This window comes from Mastigoproctus giganteus, chromosome 8 (assembly GCF_048544385.1).
Source record: "Mastigoproctus giganteus isolate SK-2022 chromosome 8, ASM4854438v1, whole genome shotgun sequence".
Lineage (NCBI taxonomy): Eukaryota > Metazoa > Arthropoda > Arachnida > Uropygi > Thelyphonidae > Mastigoproctus > Mastigoproctus giganteus.
The window spans coordinates 13533904-13558787 of NC_143582.1; the positions used below are offsets into that span (position 1 = coordinate 13533904).

Below are 24884 nucleotides of genomic sequence, written 5' to 3' on the forward strand. Positions count from 1 at the left end.
ATCGATTGGTAACGATTTTACTCTAGTGATTTACTCTAACGTTAATTCGGTAGAGTAAGCAATATTATGCAAGAATAAAATGCAGACTTTAATAAAATGTGCTTCTCAAGATTTTGTTCAACGTCAACTTTCTAGGTAGCGTATCAAACCGTTCAAAATTTTAAACGGTTTTACAATTGCGATATAATTTTGAGATAATATTATGCAAGAAAAAAAGCAGAATATTATGCAAGAAAGCTGGTAGTAATATTATGCAAGATTTTGATCAACATCAACCTTCTAAGTAGCGTGTTTCGATCAACCCGTTCAAAAATTTAAACGGTTTTTCTCTAGTGCCGCAGAATCCCAAAAAAAATATCACTCAGAAAAAATATCCCATTTTCTTGTTATTATTAAAATAAGATTATTTAATTAGGTAAAACTCCAGATCTTGGGAACAATTCCATATTTCGACTAACGGTTACTTCTAATATTAAACAGTGAAAAAATCGCAAAATTTGATACTGTGATGCGGAAATCAATACAAACTACTGTTTCACTGCAATAGACGTTAGTGCTTATGCACGTGATAGTGATTCATATAAAAATTCAAATGTTGGAAGACACTGTTCTCTTAGTAACCTAATGGTTACTTCTAATATTAAATAGTGAAAAAATCACAAAATTTGATACTGCTTTCCCCGCCCACTGTCCTCCTAGGTTGATATACCTAGGGCGTTTATTCCCCACTTGACGCTGTTTTCAAATCGCAAACTCGTTTACCGATTTTAATACAGCGGGATAGGGGGGAACAGCTTATCACCCCCCCTCGACGACACAAAACAGTCAGAAATAAAACGCCTTCACAATAATCACCCAATCAGAATTCGACCGCACAATCAATCCCTTCTACGACTTCTAGACAAGTGTTACCCAAATAATGGATTTAGCCTTTAAATATTATTAAGATTATTATAATACTTAAACGTTTGATTATAATTTGTATGATTTTTTTGCAAATTTTAATCTGCGATTTTGATATAATTAAATTGTGATTATTGTTAGTAATGTGTGTTAAGTATTATAGTAATAATTAGAAAATGGGATTTTTTTCCGAGGGATATTTTTACCAGAGATATTTATACCTGTTACCAGTGCCGCCATAGATGTTTTCACATAAAAAAAAAAAAAAAAAAATCCTTCGTGCGTACAGGGTACATGCACTGCTTTTTTTTTTTTTTTTTGACAATGTTTTTAAAGGTATTAGGGTTTTATGGAAGATTTAAATTTAAATTTAAGGCATCGAAGGACTTCTCATCAATAAAACAAATAAAAGATGAGAGGGTAGTGGTTATACAGGACCCGGAGAAGGTTACGGAAAGGTGGAAAGACTATTTTAAGAAGCTATTAAATGAGGAAAACCCAAGAGCACTATGCGAGGATGGAGATATGAATGTGAGAGTAGTGGAAGGCATAAGCAGGAAAGAAGTGGAAAGCGCACTCAGAAAAATGAAGAGAGGGAAAGCAGTAGGTGCTGATCAGATACCAGTAGATGTATGGAGTAGTCTGGAAGAAGAAGGGATTGATATCTTATGGGACTTGATGGAAAAACTGTGGCAGCAGGAGAGGATACCCAATGAGTGGAGGGAAAGTATACTTGTGCCAATCTTTAAAGGAAAGGGTGATGTGCAGGAATGTGGGAACTACAGGGGAATAAAGTTAATGTCTCATTCGATGAAGATCTGGGAAAGGATTGTGGAAGGAAGGTTAAGGCAGGAGATGGAAATAGGAGAGGAACAGTTTGGTTTCATGCCGGGAAGAGGAGCAACAGATGCGGTCTTTGCTTTAAGGCAAGTGATGGAAAGACACACAGGGAGATGCAAGTAGAATTGTAGATGGTGTTTATAGACCTGGAAAAAGCATATGATAGAGTGCCCAGACAAGAGGTATGGAGATGTATGAGGGAGAAGGGTACATCGGAAAAGTACGTAAGGCTTGTGAAGGATATGTACGAGGGAGCGGTGACTCAGGTTAAGAGCAGTGTAGGTATGACTGAGGGGGTTCTCTGTAGAAGTTGGACTGCACCAGGGATCAGCTCTCAGCCCATATCTGTTTCATCTGGTAATGGATGTGTTGGTGAGAGAAGTGAAGAGTAGACATGAAGGAATGATATTGTACTGTGCGAATCATCCCAAGGAAAGGCAGAGAAGAAATTGAAGGAGTGGAGGAAAGCGTTGGAAGATAGAGGCATGAGGATAAGTAGAATAAAGACAGAATATATGGTACTGAATGGAGAAGTTGAGAGTTCTATAAAACTACAGGAGGAAACGCTACCATCTCTTTCGAAATTTAAGTATCCGGGATCGAACGTTGAGAGGGATGGAGGATTGAGTGTAGAAATACAGCGCAGAGTGCAATGTGGATGGCTGAACTGGAGAAAGATGAGTGGGGTGCTGTGTGATAAGAAAGTTAATTATAGAATGAAGGGAAGAGTGTATAAAACTGTGGTTAGACCCGCATTGATGTACGGTGCTGAGACATTGGCGATTACAAGGGCCCAGGAGAAGAAGATGGAAGTGGCGAAGATGAGAATGCTAAGATGGATGTGTGGTGTGACGAGGAGGGACAGGTTAAGAAATGACTACATTAGAGGTACGGTTAAGGTGGGCCTCTGAGTAAAAAAATACAGGAATCTAGGTTGAGGTGGCTTGGTCATGTGGAACGAAGAAGTGAGGAGAATGTAGGGAAGAGGTGTGAAAAGCTGGAGGTGATAGGGAAGAGGAAGAGGGAGGAGACCTAAGCTGAGATGAAAGGACAAGGTGGCAGAGGATTTGAAAGAGAGAGGATGGAGGAGAGAGAGGAAGCCCTGGTTAGAAAGGAATGGAGGAAGAGAATTAAGGAAGGGAATGCCGATCCCATATGAACGTGGAAGAAGCCGAAGACAAAGAAGAAGATGGAAGATTTAAATTTGTAACAGCACTTCGTGGCCTATTAGGGTTTGAAAAATGAGGCTTAGCCACCGAACCAACCTATAAAAAATAACAATAAATAAATCATAATGTACATATTTTTCGCATTGGGAAAAATAGGTACTGTACATGTACATTATTGATTGACAGAATTTTCGTTCATTAACGAACGTTTCGAGTTTTTCAAGAGGTGGCGCTGGGAACGCTTGTGCATTTGTTGTCATAACATTCGCTAGATTGCGTATTTCGTGCTGTTTTACGGGTACGTTGTTTTTCAGCAGTATGGCGTTGTTACGTTCAGTATCTAGAAGTCTTAGTCCTGTTGTGAGAAATCGACTTACTCTTACTCCAAAATCGGCATCATACCATGCGAATGTGAGTAAATAGAACACTGAAAATGTATAAATATATATGCTTAATAAAATAAATTTTATTTGCTTGGTATCTAATTTTTTTTCTAGGATGAACTTCAGAACGGTGCGCTCACTTGACTCATTGATATGCTTGAATCCATCCCGAATTAGTGGCGTAACATAACCTAACCTTTTTTTACTAATTATTAATCATTAATTGCTTGAATCCGTCCCGAATTAGTGGCGTAACATAACATAACCTTTTTTTCACTGGAGTGCGCACTAGTTCTTAATTTAAGGTTTTGATATTTGTGAATATCATACATCTACTACTGACCTGTAGTAAGCACAAATCCTGCTAATTACAGAGCATCTTATACTGAATAGTAAAATAAAGAAAAAAATACAGAAATATTTGGTGTAATATTTCTGCGTATATACCTAAGGGTTGATCCAGCTATGATTATCTGTAAGATTATGCTTATTTATTATATCTATGCACAATTTTTTTTTAAGAGTTGGTGGAAGTGGAGTACTAAAACTAAACAGTGTACAGAATTTTCATTTTGATACTATTATTATTATTATTATTAGCATATGGTGCAAGGAAGCCTAAGGCTTATGCTGCACCAGCCAAAAAAAAAAAAAAAAAAAAAAAGATTTTGAATTACCCAGAGAGAGAGAGAGAGAGAGAGAGAGAGAGAACAAGAATCAGAAGGGAATCACCAAGAAAAAGAAGAATGATGATATCCAGCTCAGGACCCTGGGTGTGCCAAGCCCATACTCACCAGATGTGAGCGACCGTGCCAAAACATGGGCGACCAGGCTCGCAGCAGGTGCATCCCTGCTAGGGACGAAAAAATGCAATTAATTTTAAGTTATAGGTGGCACAATGTGAAATGTTTGCCCCAGGTGCTTAATTAGCTAGACACGACCGTTTATATACTTCTGCTGCATACTGTAGACAGTCATGGCCTGATGCTGTCAGATGGAAAAAAAAATTCAGTTCCAAAACTGCAGGGATTAGATATATATATATTCAACCAAAATGGTTCAATAAATAAAAAAATCACCCTCCGTAAATCATGAAGCCATATTATTATTATTAGCTATATATATAGCGCAAGGAATCCTGAGGCTTATGCTGCATCAGCCAAAAAAAAATTTCTGAATTACCCTTAGAGAGAGAGAGAGAGAGAGAGAGAGAGAGAGAACAAGAACAAGAGTCAGAAGTAGAAGGGAATCACCAAGAAAGAGAAGAATGATGATATCCAGCTCAGGATCCTAGGTACGCCAAGCCCATATTCACCAGATGTGAGTCCCTGGGGTATAAATAACATAATTTCATAACATTATTCATGATTAATATATATATATATATAAATTAATAGCAGTATATTGAAAATTTGGATAACATTTAAGAATTAATAAAAAATTTAAAATATTTTGAAATCATTTTGTAACTTTTGAGGCATACATTAAGAAAGGCTTTTTTAAGGGCATTTTACCAGAACATATTTTTATGTTTTTTTTTTTTTTAAGGAGTGCTTATGTGCTGTAATGTAATAACTAGATCGTATGTATAGCTATACATACGATCTACATATTTTTATGTTAAATAGTTTTTCAGAACTTGCTTGTGCAGAAGGATAAATTACATAAACTGTTTTTAAAACATTAAAAAACTGAAGGAATATAATTTTCCTGTATTCAATCCACAAGATAAATGTAGGAAAACAGATTGTGTTTTGGTATCGTGCAGAAAACAAATAGAATAAGAAAAAAAATAAATTATAAAAATAACTGAATTTCATTTTGCTTTCATGGCAATTTATTTTATAAGCTGAAATTCAGATATTCCAAAATTGCTGTGATGAACATTCAGATTTTGATGTAGCAGCTATTAACATGATGTGAGGGCTTAGATATTGCTAGGAATAAATGCTTAGAAATAAAATTATGGTTGGCTGAAACCTACCAGATGAAGAAATCACCATTATTTTTTTATGGGAGCAGTGGAATCTACATTTCTGGTGACATTGATTCTGCTGGATTTTTGTGAGTCCAATGAAATAAGAATATATTTTTGTATTGCATGTAACTGAATCTCAGCCATTAAGTCATAACCTTCATATAAAACATTCTTTCTTGATAATGACTGTGCCACTCATTTGGTGAGGTCTGGGTCTGATTCTTCCAATTGTTGATGACATCAACCACTGGATGAATTTCTCAAGTCCTCTTCAGTCGAGGCGGTAATTAGCTGATACATTATTCTGAGTCACATTCCAAATTATCCTGAGTTTTTTTTTTTAGCTCGTACAACATGCAAATTGGCCTGTGAACACAAGCACTTCTATGGGCATTGCTCATAATACAAATATGAGGTACAAACTCCATTTGCCATTAAAATAATATGTATTTCCTGGGTGATGTGTATAACCCACATAACTACTATTGAGAGAGTTAAGTATTATACTGGAAAGCCTACTATACATCCAACTCCGTTCTTTGCTCTGTCTTCTTGGAATTTTCTTTTTTTTTTTTTTTTTTTTTGCAAGATTATGGAAAAATTATGCTTCTAAGTTTTAAGGCATTAAAAACTTTTCATATTATTTCATTAGGGTGCCCATGTAGAGTCAGATAAAAATTATAAAGACAAAATAATGCACTCATCTTTCAAATAAAAATTCAGATTTAATGCAGACCATTGCCAAACTAAAAAGAAAAATAAAACATATTTACCAGACACTAGAACAATCTTTTTGTCTCTTCATTTGTAGTTATTAAAATATTTAAGGTATTTAAAAAAATGAATTTTATATTTAAATTAAATATAAATTTTAAGTAAAATTGCATTACAAGATTACAGTAGCCTAAAATTTAGATTTAATATTTAACTTAATTTTTTTTATTTTAATAACAATTGAATAGATAGAGTCAAAATATTGCTTGAGAAATGGATTATACATTTCTGAACTGCATACTTGTATTATGAATATGGGAATATTTAAATGTGCTGACCATTGAGCAACCTTAATCCTGCTGCTTTTTCAATTTGATATTTAATTTCTCAAGAATTTTAATTATAATTTCAATATATATGTTTACCCTAATAGGTCCTAGACCATTATGAAAATCCCAGAAATGTTGGCTCTCTTGATAAGAGTGATAAGAATGTTGGTACTGGATTAGTTGGTGCACCAGCTTGTGGAGATGTAATGAAGTTACAGGTAAAGTAGAGAGCACTACTGTATTCATATAATTCTGATTAAATATAAAATTACCATTTTAGCAGTATGAATATAGATTGAAGTTCCAATAAATCAGGAATGTTAATTTTTAATTTAGCACTACCAAACTATACAAGTTTGGTTGTGCTCTAAGGGCAATCGAAAAAATTAATGATATAGTTCTTTTTAATTTTATAATAGATTAAGTTGCAAATCATATTAATAATATTTCAAACTGTTGTTTCTTCCTTATATATTTGTCTTTTATTTCACTCCTAAAATTCACCATCTAGAAAGTTGAAATGAAATATGTTAGAAAGCTTATCACCGAGAATAGTTTATGAGAATAAACAGGATTAAATAAATAGCTTTTAATTATAAAATTATGTAATTCAACCAGAATTTGAACCACTTCTTAATTGCTACTTATGAGAGTTTGTAACTTGGTCACTTTGCTGTTGTGGGGTAGTAGTAGTCTTTAATAAAGTTGTTATAATAATGACAGGAGAAAGGTGCTTCAAGCTGCATGTGACTGATTGCAAATTATATTATATTAAATGGTTTAACATTGAGCATAGGTAAATATTTAGTAGTTTCATTTCATCACATTCAAAAAGTTTTGGTTTTTTTATGGCTATGTAATAAATTGTGCTTTTTGAAGAGGGTTTGAAGTGAGAGCAACACATTTCTCCTCATTGATAACCCTCTGCTCATAATAATATTGTCAGTACTGCAAATAAAAAGCTAGGTCTTATGTAAAGATCTATGGAACTTAAATATTTAAAATAATTAAATGCACATGGCATAATACTTTAAGAGTTTAGTATCTATATAATATCGGTGTTTAGATACACCATAGACACTCTTAAAAAACTACAAAGTAGTTGTTGTGGGCATCATTTGCTCTTTCTCATATTGTGCTCTGCCTTCACGACGAGTTGCCATGATGCTGCACTACCTCAAATAAGTAAAGCTTCACTAATAGAGAAGACTATTGTTACTTATTCTCAGTGAGTACCACCACCCAGACATGTTTCAAGTCTATTGGCCTATCATCAGTGGGTGGGCAGGTACCCTAGTATTGCAGACATGACGACCCAGTTGTGAAGTTAATCGCACAATATGAGAGATGCCAAAAGGTGTATAAGATAATATTTAAAATAATTAAATGCACATGGCATAATACTTTAAGAGTTTAGTATCTATATAATATCGGTGTTTAGATACACCATAGACACTCTTAAAAAACTACAAAATAGTTGTTGTGGGCTTAACTTCACAACTGGGTCGTCATGTCTGCAATACTAGGGTACCTGCCCACCCACTGATGATAGGCCAATAGCCTTGAAACATGTCTGGGTGGTGGTACTCACTGAGAATAAGTAACAATAGTCTTCTCTATTAGTGAAGCGTTACTTATTTGAGGTAGTGCAGCATCATGGCAACTCGTCGTGAAGGCAGAGCACAATATGAGAAAGAGCAAATGATGCCCACAACAACTACTTCGTAGTTTTTTAAGAGTGTCTATGGTGTATCTAAACACCGATATTATATAGATACTTAAATAGTACTGATTTCATTATTCAAATTTTGAAATATATGTACCATACTACCAGTTATTAATATGAGTATTAGTAGTGGCAAATGATGCAAGGAGGAAGCTTATATAGCATCAGCCATGATTTTTAATAATTTTTTAAGCTTTTCTTAAATTTATTCAAACTATCTACCTCCACAACACCAGGTGGAAGTTTGTTCCAACAGTCAGTTACTCTCTTGCTGAAAGCAAATTTGCCCACATCTATCCTGCAACCATCCTTTCCAATTTAAATTTGTCTTCCAATGCACGTTATACAAGAAAGAATAAGGATGCCATTAGCTTTTAGTTTACTCAATTCATTTAAAGGGTGACATGAGTAATTACAGACCAGTTAGTTCAACTTTTGTTCTGGGTAAAATAATGGAGTCACTGGTTAAAGATGCATTGCACAATCATCTAGACAAGACTGCAGCAATAATTCAGACAGAGCATGGGTTTGTTTTCTGACAAATTTAATTGGATATTATGATGTGGTTACAAAGGAACTGGATGCAAAAAATAATTTTGGCACTGTTGCACATGGAAGACTACTGTACAAATTGAAGCAGAATGGTATTAAGGGTAAGTTGCTACAATGGATTAAAGGATGATTGAGTGGGAGAAGACAGAGGGTGGCAATCAATGGGCACTGCTCTTCGTGGACTAATGTTATTAGTGGAGTCCCACAGGGTTGGGTGTTGGGTCCACTGTTGTTTTGTATATTTATCAGTGATATTGATGAAGGTATATCAGGCTTAGTGTCGAAGTTTGCAGATGATACAAAGGTTGGCAGGGTTGTTAATGGCAGCGTGCTACTGCAACAGGATCTAGAAAATTTGGGAAGATGGGCTGAGAAGTGGCAACTAAAGTTTAACATTGACAAATGCAAAGTACTGCATATAGGTAGAAATAACCCCAGAGGAACGTACTAACTGTGTGATACTACACTTAGGGTGGTAGAAAATGAAAAAGACCTGGGAGTAATTGTGCAGTCAGATATGAAGTTTTCTGAGCAATGCAGACAGGCTGCCAGAGCAAGTCATGGGGTTTTGTCAATGTTATAGAGGAATTTTGCTGTTGTTGTTATTTGGTTTTTAGGAGCGTTAGCAGCTAAGGCCATATTGCTCCTGGGATATGCGGTGATCATTCCCTGACCCTTCTGCATCCTCCGTATTTGGTGGTCACAGGCTCGAACCCCGGTTAATCAAGAAGCGTGTGCTATGCACTGCTTCTCCTGCCCACCTGGCAACGGAGGCGACAGGAATTTTGCTAGCAGGGAAAAGGTGGTGATTGTCCCTCTGTATAAGACAATGGTCAGGCCATGCTTTGAGTACTGCCTACAGGTCTGTAGGCCTCATTTTAGGAAGGATGTAGATTTGCTTGAGTGTGTACAGAGAAAGGCAACAAGATTGGTGAGGAGAATGAAGGGATCCTCTTACCAAGAGAGGCTTAAGTTCTGCAAATTGCAGTGGCTGGAGACTAGGCATCTGCGAGGTGATCTGATTGAGGTGTATAAGGCCTTGAATGGGTTGAGCATGCTGAATTCTGATGGGATTCTTCCACTTGTTCAGATTACGAACCTAAGCGGGCATAAATTCAAATTGAGGAAAAACAGTTAATAGAATAGATGTGCGGAAATTTTCCTTTAGCTAGCGGGTGGTTAATTGCTGGAACAAACTTCCATCTGTCGTTGTGGAAGTTATAGGTTAAATAAATTTAAGGAGAAAGTGGACAAACATTTAGAGGGAATGGTTGTGTGAATTTTTTTTGGCTGATGCTACATAGGCTCACATGCTTGCTTTCTTGCATCACATGCCACTATTACTAAAGCCGTAAACACTTTCTATGCCTATACATATATCAATTGGAACAAATTCAAAAAAATTTTAGTAATGTGTGTTTCAGAATTCATCTAGATCAGGGGTTCTTAACCTTTTTTTTTTTTTTATTACTGTACTTTTTTAAAAAAATTTGGAGTTATTGCACCACCAGACTAGTAAATCATAAATTATGTCAGTGTTTTTATGTATTTGTAATTAATTTTCAGTTTTTTTTTTTCTTATGGGTTCATAATTAGGTGTACCAATAGGTACACACACTGTGCTTTGAGAACCTATGATCTAGATTATATTGCTTGTGATTATTATTATTGGTGTAAGTACTGTAAACCTTTAGGCACATCATTTCACAATTTATGTACTTCATTTATATGTATTACAGCTGAACAGTAACCACATCTAAATTTAGAATGCCTTATTTTTCTTGCTTAAATGTGACTGGCAGCAAAGCATGTGGCAGGCGACCATATGGCTGATGTAATATATTGATTTTGAAAGTTTCTAAAAATAGCAAAAGATTATGTTGGCAGTGTGTGCAGCATAGATGAGTGTGAAGGGGGAATGCTAGCCTATGCAATAACAGTTATATACTGCATACAATTTAATTCTTTACACACAATTTTAATTTATATGAAATTATATATGGTAAGTTTAATCATATTTTCTATATTAATTTGTAACTTTATATTTTTTTGTGTTGTAACAATAAAATGTATATAACTTTATTGATTTTAGTCTTGCCTTAGGTTTAAAAACAGAAAAGTCTAAATAAAACATGAAATAAAGCAACAAAAGATAGTATGAAATGAAAACTATGATGTTTTAATGTGCCAAGCATAATAAAAGGAAACATAAAATATATCTCAAATTGAAATCCATATAATATACCACATTTCTAAATTATCTTTGTAAAAAGGGGAGTGATTAATGATGTATCTGTAATTAACTTTTTTTATTTTCTTTCTTTAATTTTTTTTATTTATATGCATTTTATGTTGTTTTAATATGTGAAATATGTATACTCTATTTATTTACTTTCAACTTTCCTAACAGTGAGATGATTTTCCTTGGTGATTTTAGCATTCACAACTCCAGCTGTCTTCAGTTTTCTAGTTACATGGACCCAGCTGATTGAGATGCTGAGACTTTCACAGTTACTAATGAATGCACATGGATTGTTCATTTACATACCAGACAATCGTAACAAAACACCCAATACTCTTAATTTTTTTTTTCTCACTAATGCCCTTAAAAGTACACAGTGAAGGTGAGTGGTCCCCTAAGCATCTCACATCACAACTTGGTGATGGTTTCCTCTCCAATGGAGCTTTTCTCTTGTGGCCATTCTCAGCCTCGTGTTGTGTGGCATTACAAGAATGCATGGGTTGATCCAAGATTTCATTTCTTTTCCTTGGTTGGATTGCCGTTTTTAAATCTTCTGATGTCAGTGAAATTATTATTGTAGGAATGAAATCCTTTATTCCACACTCCATCTTAAATTCTCATAAATTGGAAAGGGCCTCTGTCTCTGGGATTCATTCTAAGATAAATATATTTCAGTAGTACCGGAAAGACATAAAAACAATAAGGTTTAAGCAAAAAAAAAAATCTTTAATACTGGTAAGCTAAGTAAAACAAAATAAATAAATCTACCCAAAGCTTTTGGACTTGTGTAGTCCTTCTTCAGTTGGGGAATGAGCGACATTATAAAATAAAGAATACCAAGTGCCCAGCCATAGTGGTAATGCAAGGTGAAACATGTGACACAGGTGCAGGAACAATCAGTTGTTGGAAGTAGAGGCTTGTGGTTGTAACTGTAGTGTTTGAGTATGAAGTGTGTGCCAATGCTTATCATTCTGGAGGATAACTGCTTTCATGATTGGATGGATGCATCCTTCTTAAAAGCACTTCATACTCAAGCACTACAGTTACAACCACAAGCCTCTACTTCCAACAACTGATTGTTCCTGCACCTGTGTCACACGTTTCACCTCGTATGACCACCATGGCTGGGCGCCTGGTATTCTTTATTTTATAATAACACTCATTCCCCACCTGAAGAAGGACTACATAAGTCTGAAAGCTTTTGGTAGATTTATTTATTTTGCTTTTGTTTTATTTAGCTTACCAAAGGATTTTTTTTTCTTAAACCTTATTGTTTTTATCCGTCTCTCCGATAGTATTGAAATATATATCTTAAATTCTCATCTTTTATCAAAACCTTGATTTTCCAATAAATGTGCAAAGGCTGTCAAGATAAGAATTTTTTTTTTTTTTTTTTTTTTTATCTTCTGCTTGGAAATTGCTCATATCCAACCAGTTCCTAAAAAGTATAAAATTATAACAAATCTCATCCATCCAGTTATCATCCCATTGAACTTCTACTCTTTCCACAGTATTGGAGAAATACATTAACCACTTAACTCTTAAACTGTCTTAAAACCTTCCATTTGATCAATGATCGCTATTATGAATTGTGTCAGTGTCGACCCACCATTGATATACTGGCATATGTTACACATCTGCGAACAAATTCAGTGGAAAAGTTTAGTGAAACTCAAGCACTTTCTTGCCAGTTCTATGGCTTTTGATTGTGTTTGGCATAAATGTCTTCTAAACAAGCATTTGATCTTATGGAATGCTGAGTGTTTTTTGCAATTCAATGTCCAGTTCTCTCTCTGACTTTTCTACTAATGCTGATGTTCCACAAGGTTCAGTTCTTTCTCCCACAATTTTCCTCTTATATATCAATGACCTTCTTCCAATGATTGGAAATTGTATCTATAGTTTTGCAAATGATAGCATGTTGCAATTCACCTTACACTTTGAGAAACTTTGCCCTGACAAAGGGGATCATCTTGAATATTCACTGCTAATTCCTTGATTACTATCTCTAGGTAATTCTCCATTGGGGCAAAGATAACTTAGTAACTTTTGATCCTCCTAAAACTCCATCCTGTCTTATATCTTGCAAAAAGGAGTCTATTGTTTCTATGTCTATCTTCGATAACACTCTGATCTCTAGAGAAGATCACATATTTCTATTAGGAATTACTTGGACTTCTAATCTCACTTGGCATAGACAGATCACAAATATTGGTTCCTCTGCATATAAAATGTCAGGAAAGCTTTTGATACTGTTGCACATAAAAGACTGCTATATAAATTGGAGCAGTGTGGCTTTAAGGGAAAGTTATTGCTATGATAAAGGAATGGTGAGTGGGAGAGGACAGAGTGGTTATTAATGGACATTGCTCTTCATGGACTAATGTTATTAGTGGATTTCCCAAGTGTTCAGTGTTGCCCTATTATTGTTTTCTGTACAGTGGATCCCCACTTTACGATTGTTTCACCGTATGATCAAATCACTTCATGATGGATTCTCTGTTCACTATACAATATGTGGTAAGTGCCAGTCATTGTGATCACGTTTGCAAATTGAATTTTAATTCTATTAAACAGAATAGGAGGAATATTATCCACAGGCTATAAAAGTAAAGATATAAAGCACAAATTTACACTTTATTACTTTGCCAATGAACAAAATTAAATGATACGTAAAAATTGGAAGAATATTTTCCACAGTTAGCTAGCAAAATAAAAATAAATTTATGCTTATGTACATAGCTTAATTACAGTTGTAATATGTACATGCTAACTAATTGATATTTCTCTTCAGTGACATTTTTTTTTTTTTTTTGTAAAAGAAATGTCACTGAAAAAAATTTAAAACAGTAAAAAAGATAAGCAATCAATAACAAAGAACACAGCACGCCTAAAATTGCAACTAACATGATACAAGCAAGCGAGATACAAAGTTACAAGTTTACGAAAATTAAAAAAGGAATGAGGCAAAGATTCTGAAAATTTATGTTTTTTATATGATTGAAGATTCCATGGAAGGAGAAAAATTTCACCATAATAATGTAAAAATGCGCAGAATTCCAACTATCGGTGCTATCTCAAATGCAATAAGATCGAGTTACTACCCTTTTATGATAGATTGAACTAACAGAAAAGTGCAATAAACTGGAAACTGCAAATTGTTTTTATTGTTTTATGGTTGTGACCTCCAGAAATGTGCTTTAGAAAAATATCACAAAGGCGTTCAAAATTGATTCTTATAATCGAACATATGATAATGATGAAAGTGTAGTGCATTTTAATGATTTGAATTGGTTTTCTGAAATTTGATTCTACAAAGTGGCTGATTCTACTAACCAGTGACCACGTTAAAGGCTGCTTATTTCTTTCACTTTATACTAATTGTGGCATGTGATGCAAGAAAGAAAGCGTATGAGCTTATGTATCATCAGCCAAAAATAAAAAATTCACACACCCATTCCCTCTAAATGTTTGTCCAGTTCCTCCTTAAATTTATTTAACCTATCAAGTTAATAACCTATCAAGTTGTGAAGGCAGTCACAATATGAGATATAACCAAAATGATGCCAATTTAATTAAAAACTACTTTGGTAGATAGCTGTGTTAGAATGATGCATTTGCACTAACCTGCATATTAGTCATTCTACCTCGTTGCATGATGCCTTTGCCCTTAAATACTTTATAACCTATCAACTTCCACAATGACAGATGGAAGTTTGTTCCGGCAATTAACCACCCGCTGGCTAAAGGAAAATTTACGTACATCTATTCTACAGCTGTCTTTCCTCAATTTGAATTTACACTCCTTTAGGTTCGTAATCTGAACAAGTGGAAGAATCCCATCAGAATTCAGTGTGCTCAACCCATTCAAGGCCTTATACACCTCAATCAAATCACCTCGCAGGCCTAGTCTCCAGCCGCTGCAAATTACAGAACTTAAGTCTCTCTTGGTAAGAGGATCCCTTCAATCCCCTCACCAATCTTGTTGCCCTTTATGATGGGCTTGGCTTACGATTTTCTCTGACCGTAGCTTTTCCTCTCAGCCAATAGCAGCCTTTGTAAATGTGTTGACCACATGATTTGTTTTTGCAGTTGAAATGATTTTTTGTGTGTGCTTTAATTGGTATGCACAATTTTCATTATAAAAATCGCCTTTTAGAGAGATAGCTTAGTTAAATAGCAAAAATTTCCACTTCCGAGGTTTTGGAATGAATTACCAAAAAACAATGTGTTATTGGGTTAATATTGAATATTTTCACAATACGATGGTGTCTCTGGATCAGATTAATATCGTAAAGTGGTGGTCCACTGTATTTGCTGGTGTAGAAAGCAGTCATCCAACACACCTAAAAAAGACTGATACTGTGTGAGCAACCAGCCCACAATTTCCAGTCAATATCTAGGAAGTTAAAATCGTCCATTAGAAGACATTCTGATTTACTGACCTACTCTATTTGTTTTTGTACAGGGTGTTCGTTGAAATGATCACAGTCATTTGGCTTATAATGTACTCCTGTTCTCATTTTTATTTTCCCGGTGCTTATGTCACACCAGACTGAGTGAACACTGACCATTCATTTCAGGTGGGTGCACTGCCTAAGATTCTATGTATTTCTTAACCAAGAGAAGTACATAGTACTCACTATATTCAAATTCTGCATTACCTATGTTTGATGGCCTAATGTTCCCAATATTCCTACAGTGTCTACATTTTATGACTAAACCAGTACTTCAAATTCATGAAATTTATTCACCGTACTCCTAGCATTATTGTGCAAGCATGTATTTGAGTGCCTGTTTTGGGCTTAGCAATCCTTATATTAAAGCTCTGAGAGGCATAAGTAAAATGAATGAGGGCGAAATTTTCTTCCCATGTTGACACCAGCAGACCTAGTAATCCCTCACTCCTAGTTTTCATGTTCAGTAGAAGCAGTGAAAGAATCTATTTTACCTCTTCTTATGGCTGCCATTAAACTATTAGTCTGTATATGTCCCTCCCCAATTAGTTTTCCATCCCACTTGAGACATTGCTTTAACCATTCTCTTTAAGTATATCCCATTCAAAATTGATTCTTACAGGTAAAAATATTGTTAATATTTTTACCAATATTGTTAATAGGCACAGACCATGCTGTAAGAAAGTCTACTCTGTGTGCCTTGGAGCCAAATTGATTGACAAGACTTACTTTGTACTCTGCCCTATCATGTCTTAGAAAATTCTAGACACTTTGAAATTTAATCCTAGCTTATGGCTCTTTCTCAACATTGCCTTTTACCTGTTAAAGAAATCTTCAGATCACATATTCTTAAGATCATTAATGACAACTTCTACAATCACCTTTTGTATCCTTAAAAGATGATATGCCCTTGTTCTACATCATTAATTTCCATCCCTGACAGACATACACTTGTCCCATTCTACCTATCCTTTTTGCAATATATTTCCTGTTTCCCCGAGAATAGATTGATATATTGGAGGAATAGCAACTGTAGTGAGCAGCTCATTATCTGTTGTTGACATTAAGAATTAAGAATTGGGCTCTGCTGTGTTATACAGATCTGCAGTGTTGAATTATATGTATATTCAAAATTTCAGGGAATGGCATAGGTCACCTGCCCTGGAGCTTTTTGGGTGGGGGGATATTCTTTGGACAATTCACTGTATTCTGAAAATATAGTTTAAACAGGCACTGCACTGTTTTTATTCTCACACATCTCAGTCTCATTTTTTTTTTTTTCATATGGCTTAAATTATTGCTATGTACTTTCTAAACATAGTGATTTGAAGATTTTCTCATTTTGCTCTCTTATTTCCAAAAACAAAACACCCTTCAACTAGAGCTTAGCTTTAGATATAAACCATATTAAATGCTGGCTATAGCAAACAATATTAGTGGCTTCTGAAGTTAAGTGCCAGTTGCAGACCACACCCAAGACTAGTTTGTACATTCAGTTCATCTGAAGTTTTTTTAATTCTTTAGTTACTTTTTATTACTCAATATTGAAAACACTGTTATACAATACCAAAATCAAAATATATGCGATTTATGCCGAACTTATTATAATTCACCTAATGGGGGGGGGGGGGGGGAAGAACTGCTTCTTCAGCTGAATTCTGTAATGCTTTCAGCAACATTTTACTTTAATATAAAATGAGATATTCTTTCAGGAGAAACTAATGGAATATAAAAGGGAGGCATTTGCAATTGCAACCCATTATAACAAATTCCACAGATACTGTGTATGCATGACAAGGAATGAGATTATTGGACTTATGTACTCATCTGTTTAAATTTGTTTGTTTAGAGTATAATGGCTTATTTTGATTTCAGATAAAAGTGGATGGCAGTGGTAAAATAATTGATGCTAAGTTTAAGACATTTGGTTGCGGATCTGCTATAGCTTCAAGTTCCTTGGCAACAGAATGGGTGAAAGGAAAATCAGTAAGGAGTTTTGTTCATTCTAATTTTCATATTTATGTAGATAAATGGGCCTGTAGTACTGAATTCCATGACGATAAATAAGTACTGTACTGTTTGATCCAGAAAGTTTAATAAACGAAATGACATGTAGCTTTCGGGGTTAAATGGACCCCCTTCATTGGCAATTCTAACGTCTTTATCTTGTTAAATTGTCGATGAAGGGGTCCATTTAACCCCAAAAGCTACATGTCATTTCGTTTATTAAACTTTCTGGATCAAACAGTACAGTACTTATTTAATTTTCATATTATTCTTTAATCACAGAATTGAGCTTCATGTTTGAAATTTTGAGTTATCATATTTTCCAGAACAAAAATGCACTTTATTCTTGGAAAATATTGTCCAAAACTTCCTCTGCATCTTATGGTCCATAAGTATAGTAAGTGCATTTAGTGATGTTTTTATCTCTAGTGACGTTACAACCTAGAGAAACTATGTTCAAAACATCTGGGTGGCCTTCTGAAAAGCTAGCTCTAAATAGCTCTTTTTCAGTGTGTAACCATTTCAGATTGCATGTAATGGAGGCAACAAAAAGGGTAGCTGTTGAATTAAATACTGACTTTTCTGCAGTTCCTGGTCTTTAAGCCATTGAATATCTCTAAAACACCTATGTGTGAGGAGTGGACCAACTAGATGGAGAGACCAAATCTTGATTTGACACCATCATGATGAAAGAAGTGACCACAAATTTCATAAATGGGTGAAAATTTTGTGGGAGTTAAGTGAAACTCAAAATATTTGCTGTTTTTCAAGAAATTTGAAATCAGCAGTGCCATTGATGGCACTTAAGATGTTAAAACCTCTGAAGAATGTGAATATGTAGAATATTAGTAAGTGATGAATGTTATGGCAGTGACAGTGAGTTCTTGGCATTCTACAATGATAAAAGTACTTTACCCTAATATTTTGTTTAATAAGCAATTGTGAATGTGTTTCCAATATATGCAAAAATTTTCCAAAATATGCCTTCTGAAATGTGATGTAATCTGGAAAATATGGTAAATGAATATTTGTACTTTAAATTTAAAGAGGGCTCTCTCTCTCTCTCTCTCTCTCTCTCTCTCTCTCTCTCTCTCTCTGATAAGTAAACTGCTAAAATTATATTAATGTGTCCAATAATTGTTTAAATTTGAATCTACATCATTGATTATTTTTTAATTTTGTATAATGACATGAATTTATTCATGTCATCATACAAAATGCACCACGCACCTGCTCATGTATAATTTTCTCACATAGGTTTTTGATTTCTGCTTTGATTTTGCTTGCTTTATGATATTATGCATTGGAAGTGAGGGATTTGAGGAATGATTATTTTTAGATAACAACAGTAAAGATATTTTTCATGCTTACTATCCAATACATTGTCAAAATAAGATGAAAATTATAAAGTGCACTATTTTAAACAGCTTACATTTTTTCCATAAAAGTATCGAGTGTTGCTTATAATGCAATGGCACCTTCTTGTGGGACAGTTTTTCCACACCTTCTCCATGGTTAATTAGCTGTTCTATTTGAACAGCTAGTGTAAACACCTCATGAGAGGTGTGTGCATGCACCTAGTCGTGGAGGTAGCTGTTTTACAGTACAACAAATGCTGGCTGCTGGCATAGATCTCGTGCATGTGCCTTACATTCTCAATGCCAAAAGTCTGATTCTGCCCAGTGACTCATTCATTGTTTTATAACATACATCCACCTCGTGCACGTGTCTACTTTGTTTGACACATGATCACACCCGGTCTTGTATTGATATTCTATATACAACGTATTTCCAGCTGAAGAAGGGGCACATTATCCTGAAAACTCCTGTTTTGTATCTTAACTTATATGTACCTTATCTTACTCTATAATTTATTGATATAATCAAAGCCTATGATTGTCATGCTCATTATTAAAAATTTCTTTTTTCAACCAGATGTTTTTTCATTAAGTTGGGTACTTTTCAAATAAATTTTTATTCAAATAAAAATTAGAATAAAAAATTATTCCTTATTTATTTATTCATGATTCATTGTTCAAGTTAATTGTTATTCATTGGAGAAGGAATTTATTTTTATTCAAACTCAAATATATTATTATTTTACATGGTTTACGTATTCAGTTAATTGTTTATTCTTGTACTACAGAAACAGACGAAAGGGTGGAGAATGTGATGTCAAAATTAGCAGACAGTGTGTGGATTGGGAGAGTGATTAACGATCGGCATCAAGCAGCACTCCTTCAGAATGATTAGGACAGGCTTCAAGTATGGTCAAAAATGTAGCTGTGTTTTAATGCAACAAAATGCAAGTTCTTTACAGTTAGGGACTAGTAACCCAAAAATAACATAACACTTAGTAAGGTTGAATTAAAAATAGTAGTAGAGGAAAAGGTATTTGGAAGTTATGATACAGTTGGACATGTAGTTCTCCAAGTAGTGTAGATGGGTGGCAAGGAAGGTCTATGGTGTCCTTCCTCTTGATGATTTATTGAATATTTCCTTGTAGAGATAGGGAGGTCATAATACCACTGCATAAAGCAATTGTAAGATCACACTCGGAATACTGTCAAATATGGAGGCCACACCTAAAATTAAAAAAAAAAAAAAGATCAAACTTCTTGAAAGGTCCCAAAGACAGGCAATCCACTTGGTGACATCTACAAAGGGACACTTGTATGAGGAAAGGCTTTGAATATGTGTGCTACAGAGCTTGGTAACTAAGGCACCCTAGGAGAACCTGATTGGAATCTATTGTAGGAACAATAATCCTACTCTGACTTATGCATCTACCATAACAATCAGTAATTTGGTTTGTTTGTACATTGTAATATAGTTCAATCTGCCACTTTCCAAAGTTTGACTTTCCATGTTTTGGTTCCTCTCTCCTCCAACTCAAGCATTGGTAAAACCTTTTAAAACTGCCATGTGAGACCAAATAATGGCAAAGAGCATAATGATGTGCATAGAATATGTGTTGCAAAACCTTAAAAGAGTTTTAGTGATTTTAATAGATATGCATCTTTGTCTTTCATTAGAACTTTTGAGTTTATTGTAATATTTGTTCTTATGTTTTTACACTGATGAGGGATACAGTAAAATACCTCAAATATTTTGCTGGTTTTTAATTATGTATTAATTGAAGTTGTTTAGGTTATTTGAGCACCGTTCACAGTATTAAAATGCATATGCAGCATTTTTTTTTTATTAACTGTAATTAGCAATTGTATACAACTGATAATTACAGTAAATTATCAGTTAAATAAAATACAAATACAGTGTATTTGTATTTTATTTAGCCACAGTTACAATTAAAGTTATTAAGTGATATGTCTTATAATTTTTCCAAGGTAAATGAAGCTCTTACAATCAAGAATGCTGACATAGCAAAAGAACTTAATCTACCTCCAGTTAAGCTGCACTGTTCAAGTAAGTTTGATTCTTTCCTATATTTAAAATGTCATTTCTGTGTAATAAAATATTTGCATTAAAGATTAAAATGAAAAAAAAAAAAAATCTGTTTACATGAGTGAACAATAAAGAATATTGTTAGAATTTATCTACTTTCTGATGAAGTATTTGTACATATTCTTGGCTCTATAACAACTCCAAAATTTTTATAAATTCGGCTATCTTTTAGGATCTTTATTAGATCTATCTTCGAGGCCAAGAAATGGAGTATTCATGCCAGTTACATCAAATGAATAACTGAGAATCATTCTCATTATGATGTTAAATGACCTTTAGTGTAAACTGTGTACATGGAGAGATATCAAGAAAGTCATAATGCCATGGCAGACCTATAAAGTAAGTTGGAGTTTGAGAGAAGAAAATGAAATTCTAAATGGAGTTACTAAACGTGAGACAACTTCCATGTCACTTACAGGCTACCGAGAGCAAATATTTATCCTAAACTTTTTGAAATCGTATCACAGGAATCCGTGAGACATTGTATTCCTATCAGTAGAAAGCATCAAGATTTAAGTTAGCATGTGACTGTTGACTGCCCAAGTTAAAGAAAAGTTTGATAATTGAAACTTGAATTTTTTTTATGAAGAATTTACTGCAGAATTTTAGAGTATCTGTGTCAGTAATTATGGATATTTAGGCACCTGTATAGTATAGCAGAAATAGAATGTCTTCTGGGTCTGTCTGTTGTTGCCAGACAAAAGGTTACTGGAACAAATTACTGGCATTATAAATGAGCTGAGATTTCTAAAGTCTATAGCTTGGATAAAATTCTGAATCACGATAAGGCACAGTCATGAACACATTATGCAAAGGAAATTGCATGTCTTATATGGTATTTGGAATTCCATATTTGACCATAGTAAATGTCTAGTACAGTTGAACCCCCCCCCCCCAAATCTGGCGATCAACCCAAGAATGGCCAAATTTAGCATTCTGGTTCACCATTTGCCTAGGCAGGCAGAGTCTTAGAATTGATTGGTTGTGGAGGATGAAAATAAATTTAAACTGAGCCATAATTGCCATAATCTATTGCCATTCATGAACAAGATTAGAGATTTGTTGATAATTAGTGATGGGTTACACACAGATTTTGTCTTATGATTCATATATAAAACATTAAGCTGATCTAACTCAGCCGCCAAACACTAAGTGACTTATAGGTTGTATTTGTAAGCATTATTGACACGTTAACATTATCCATTTGTCCACCTAAAAAAAGGCCGACCGGGCTAGCCGGGTGGGTAAAGTGTTTGCCTGGCAAGCCAAAGGTCGCGGTTTCGAATCCCGCCATGGGCTTGGATCAAAGTACTGCAAAAACCTTGGGAGGTGCATTATGGCCACAGAAGCCGATGCGCCAACAACTACCAAAAAAAAAAACCTAAAAAAAGAAGAGTAAACGGCCTATAGGGTTGTGGTGGTTTAAAGCATAAAATTCAAGATGTCAGGTCTTGTGTAAAAGTTTTTATTATAAATAAAACTCAACACTAGAACTCCAGGGAAGTGATGATGTGAAAATATCAGCATTGATTGCATTTAATTTTACACTAAATTATCAGCAATAAAATATCAGCATTTTATTTTACACAGTTGATGGACTGTAAAATAAAATAATTTTTATTCTTACTGTACAGTATAAAATTTTTCCATGTACTGTATGTTGTCTTTCTCTTGATATAGGATATACTTGTACAGCACTGTGTAAAATAAGTTGCAGTATAGAAGTACAGGTACCCCTTGTATAACACGGTAGTTAGGTTCCTATAAAATCTTGTGTAGCGTGAAACCATATTATATGGGACTAAGAACCAGTACAAAAAAGGGGTGTTGCGTTCCAAAAGCTAACAAAAATACACCATTTTTTAAATAACTATTGGAAACTTAATTTTTATTAAAAACAGTAATAACTGATGCGTCTTACAAACTTTGAACATATATGTCAGATAATGTACGTTCATTTAATTTTCTTCCTCTTCATCACTGCTAAGCACAATCAAATTAGAACGTTTTCTCTGTTGTAGAATATCTTCACCTTCTGAACTTTCTTCTGCAGCAGCTAGATTTCGTGTATCTTCTGCTCTCTTTAAAAAATCAGTAATCTGGGTTTGTTTGCTTTTGCTTGATAGATCTTTTAAATTTCATCGTATAGAGCTAAGCATTTTTTAAGCTCTCTTTTGAACTTTATGCTCTTTTCCGTCAAAGGATCTGCACTCAAAGAATAAGAATTTCAAAATTTTGAACTTAAAACTTTCATCTCCGCTATCATCCTCTGACTTGATTTAGTTTACCTGCAATGCCATTTACACCAAATCTTGAGTGCTTTTTCCATTTTCTCAATTATTGGCACTCGGGGACAAGCTGTCATATTTGCGGAAATTAAAGGTCCTGCAACAACAGCAGTTCTAATTTTCTGTTCATTTTTCTTTATGGTTCGGATTGTTGCTTCATTTAAATTTAAACTTTTTGCAACGTATGATACCTTTTACCCTTTTTTAAGACGATTCAAAATTTGTATCTTTGATTCTAGAGAAATTGTTTCTTTTGAGTGGTGCTTTTTTTACTTTCCTTAGGCATAATTTATGGCTGGAATTTAATTCACAACAAAGAAATTATTCCAATGCGGTTCTTAAGAACAAAGTTTAGTAATACATACCCAGAAAAATTTATAAATGATCAAATAAAAACCAAAATAACCTTACAAAAACTTTAAAAATCATGAACTGCATACTTCGAAGTCACAATTTTTTATGGTCTCAAATAAGCACAAGTTCAATAGCACAGAACCTAACACGGGGATTACCCAAAAATTTTTTTTTGCATAATGACTAGCGAGTCAATAGCGGGAATTCACAAAAAAGAATGGAAATGTTTAAAAATTACATCCAATTCCTGCTATAATAGCAGGGTCCCCCCCACACACACAAAAGCTCGAAATTACCTTGTTATGTGAGGTTTGCCGCAATTCTCAAAACCATGTTATATATAAGTACCTTGTTGTGCGAGCATTTCTGGAATTTATCAATTGTGTTAGAGCAAAACCATGTTGTAGAAGTACCATATTATACAAGGGCTGCCTGTACTGCATTCTTTCTCAAAAACAAGACTCTTGACCCTTACAATATTCTGAATTTCAGGGTATATTCTAAGTGTCAAGGTGTGCATGTTTGTGTCTGAGAGAAAGCATTTTGTTACATTGGCAAAGGCTCTGCAAAAACCAGTAGCATTTGTCAAAGCACAATTTGGTGACAAAAGGATGACTAAAGCAAATTACATAATATGCATAGAGGCAATTGTTTTTTCTTTTTATTATTAGCTGTTGTATACTGATAAAATATAGAATATATTTCTATTACAGTGCTTGCTGAAGATGCAATTCGTGCAGCCTTGAAGGACTATAAAATAAAACAGGAAATTACTGGAGAGAAGACTAGTGGATCTCCTCCAAAAGGAGATTAACTTGTGTGAAATACAAAATGTAGCAAGAGCCAAATATGCTTAAAAAGATTATTTGAAGTTTTATTTATTTTGTAAATTTTTTAAGATGTCACTGTATGACATGTATGATATATATTGCACTAAGATGATACACGTATAGAAATCTGCTTTGCCGTGTAGGAAATTCCCTTATATTAAAAAGTGCATCAGTTGTTTGTGGTCTTTACAGTTTATCAGCAGAGTATAAATGGTAATAAACATATTCAATATATTTTTTTAATATAATGTAGTTTAAACTAGTCGATATAATGATTGTATTTTGAACCTTTACGAATGATTTACAGTGAATTTTGTATTCAGTAATGGTTAACTGAATAATAATGAAGATCAATTGAAAATTTAGTAAAAGCACTAAAATTTTATTTTTTATAATTAAAGCAAAAGACTGTGTCTTTCAGATTCCATGCAAGCATATATGTTTCATTTAGGGGTGCAAATAATGGAAGGTTAAATATTATATGAATTTCTAAACTTTACAAATGAAGATGATAGCAGTTGTTGTTAGAGATTTTCAAGTGTCTTGGTCAAACTTAGTGGAAGATAAAATTTAATGGGAAGTGACATTTTAAAGCCTATAAACTAAAAATAGAAAAAACTTAATTGGTTGGACTAAAATCCTTGTCT

General features: G+C 34.2%; 1 protein-coding gene across 1 annotated transcript; it reads left to right on the forward strand.

The window, feature by feature from the left end:
• The first annotated feature begins 3162 nt into the window (after positions 1 to 3162).
• On the forward strand, positions 3163 to 24412 carry IscU (Iron-sulfur cluster assembly enzyme). The gene is made up of 5 exons (XM_090379017.1): positions 3163 to 3323; positions 6421 to 6534; positions 17169 to 17279; positions 20648 to 20726; positions 24121 to 24412. Exons 1-5 carry the CDS (start codon positions 3231 to 3233, stop codon positions 24219 to 24221), a joined length of 498 nt encoding a protein of 165 aa, XP_090235143.1. The 5' UTR covers positions 3163 to 3230; the 3' UTR covers positions 24222 to 24412.
• The last annotated feature ends 472 nt before the right edge of the window (positions 24413 to 24884 follow it).

What these genes read in the sequence shown, in the direction of transcription:
- IscU (XM_090379017.1), top strand. Translation starts at nt 3,231, where the DNA reads ATGGCGTTGTTACGTTCAGTATCTAGAAGTCTTAGTCCTGTTGTGAGA. An exon ending in GAGATGTAATGAAGTTACAG is followed by an intron (nt 6,535 to 17,168) that starts GTAAAGTAGAGA and finishes TTTTGATTTCAG; the next exon opens with ATAAAAGTGGATGGCAGTGG. An exon ending in AATGGGTGAAAGGAAAATCA is followed by an intron (nt 17,280 to 20,647) that starts GTAAGGAGTTTT and finishes AATTTTTCCAAG; the next exon opens with GTAAATGAAGCTCTTACAAT.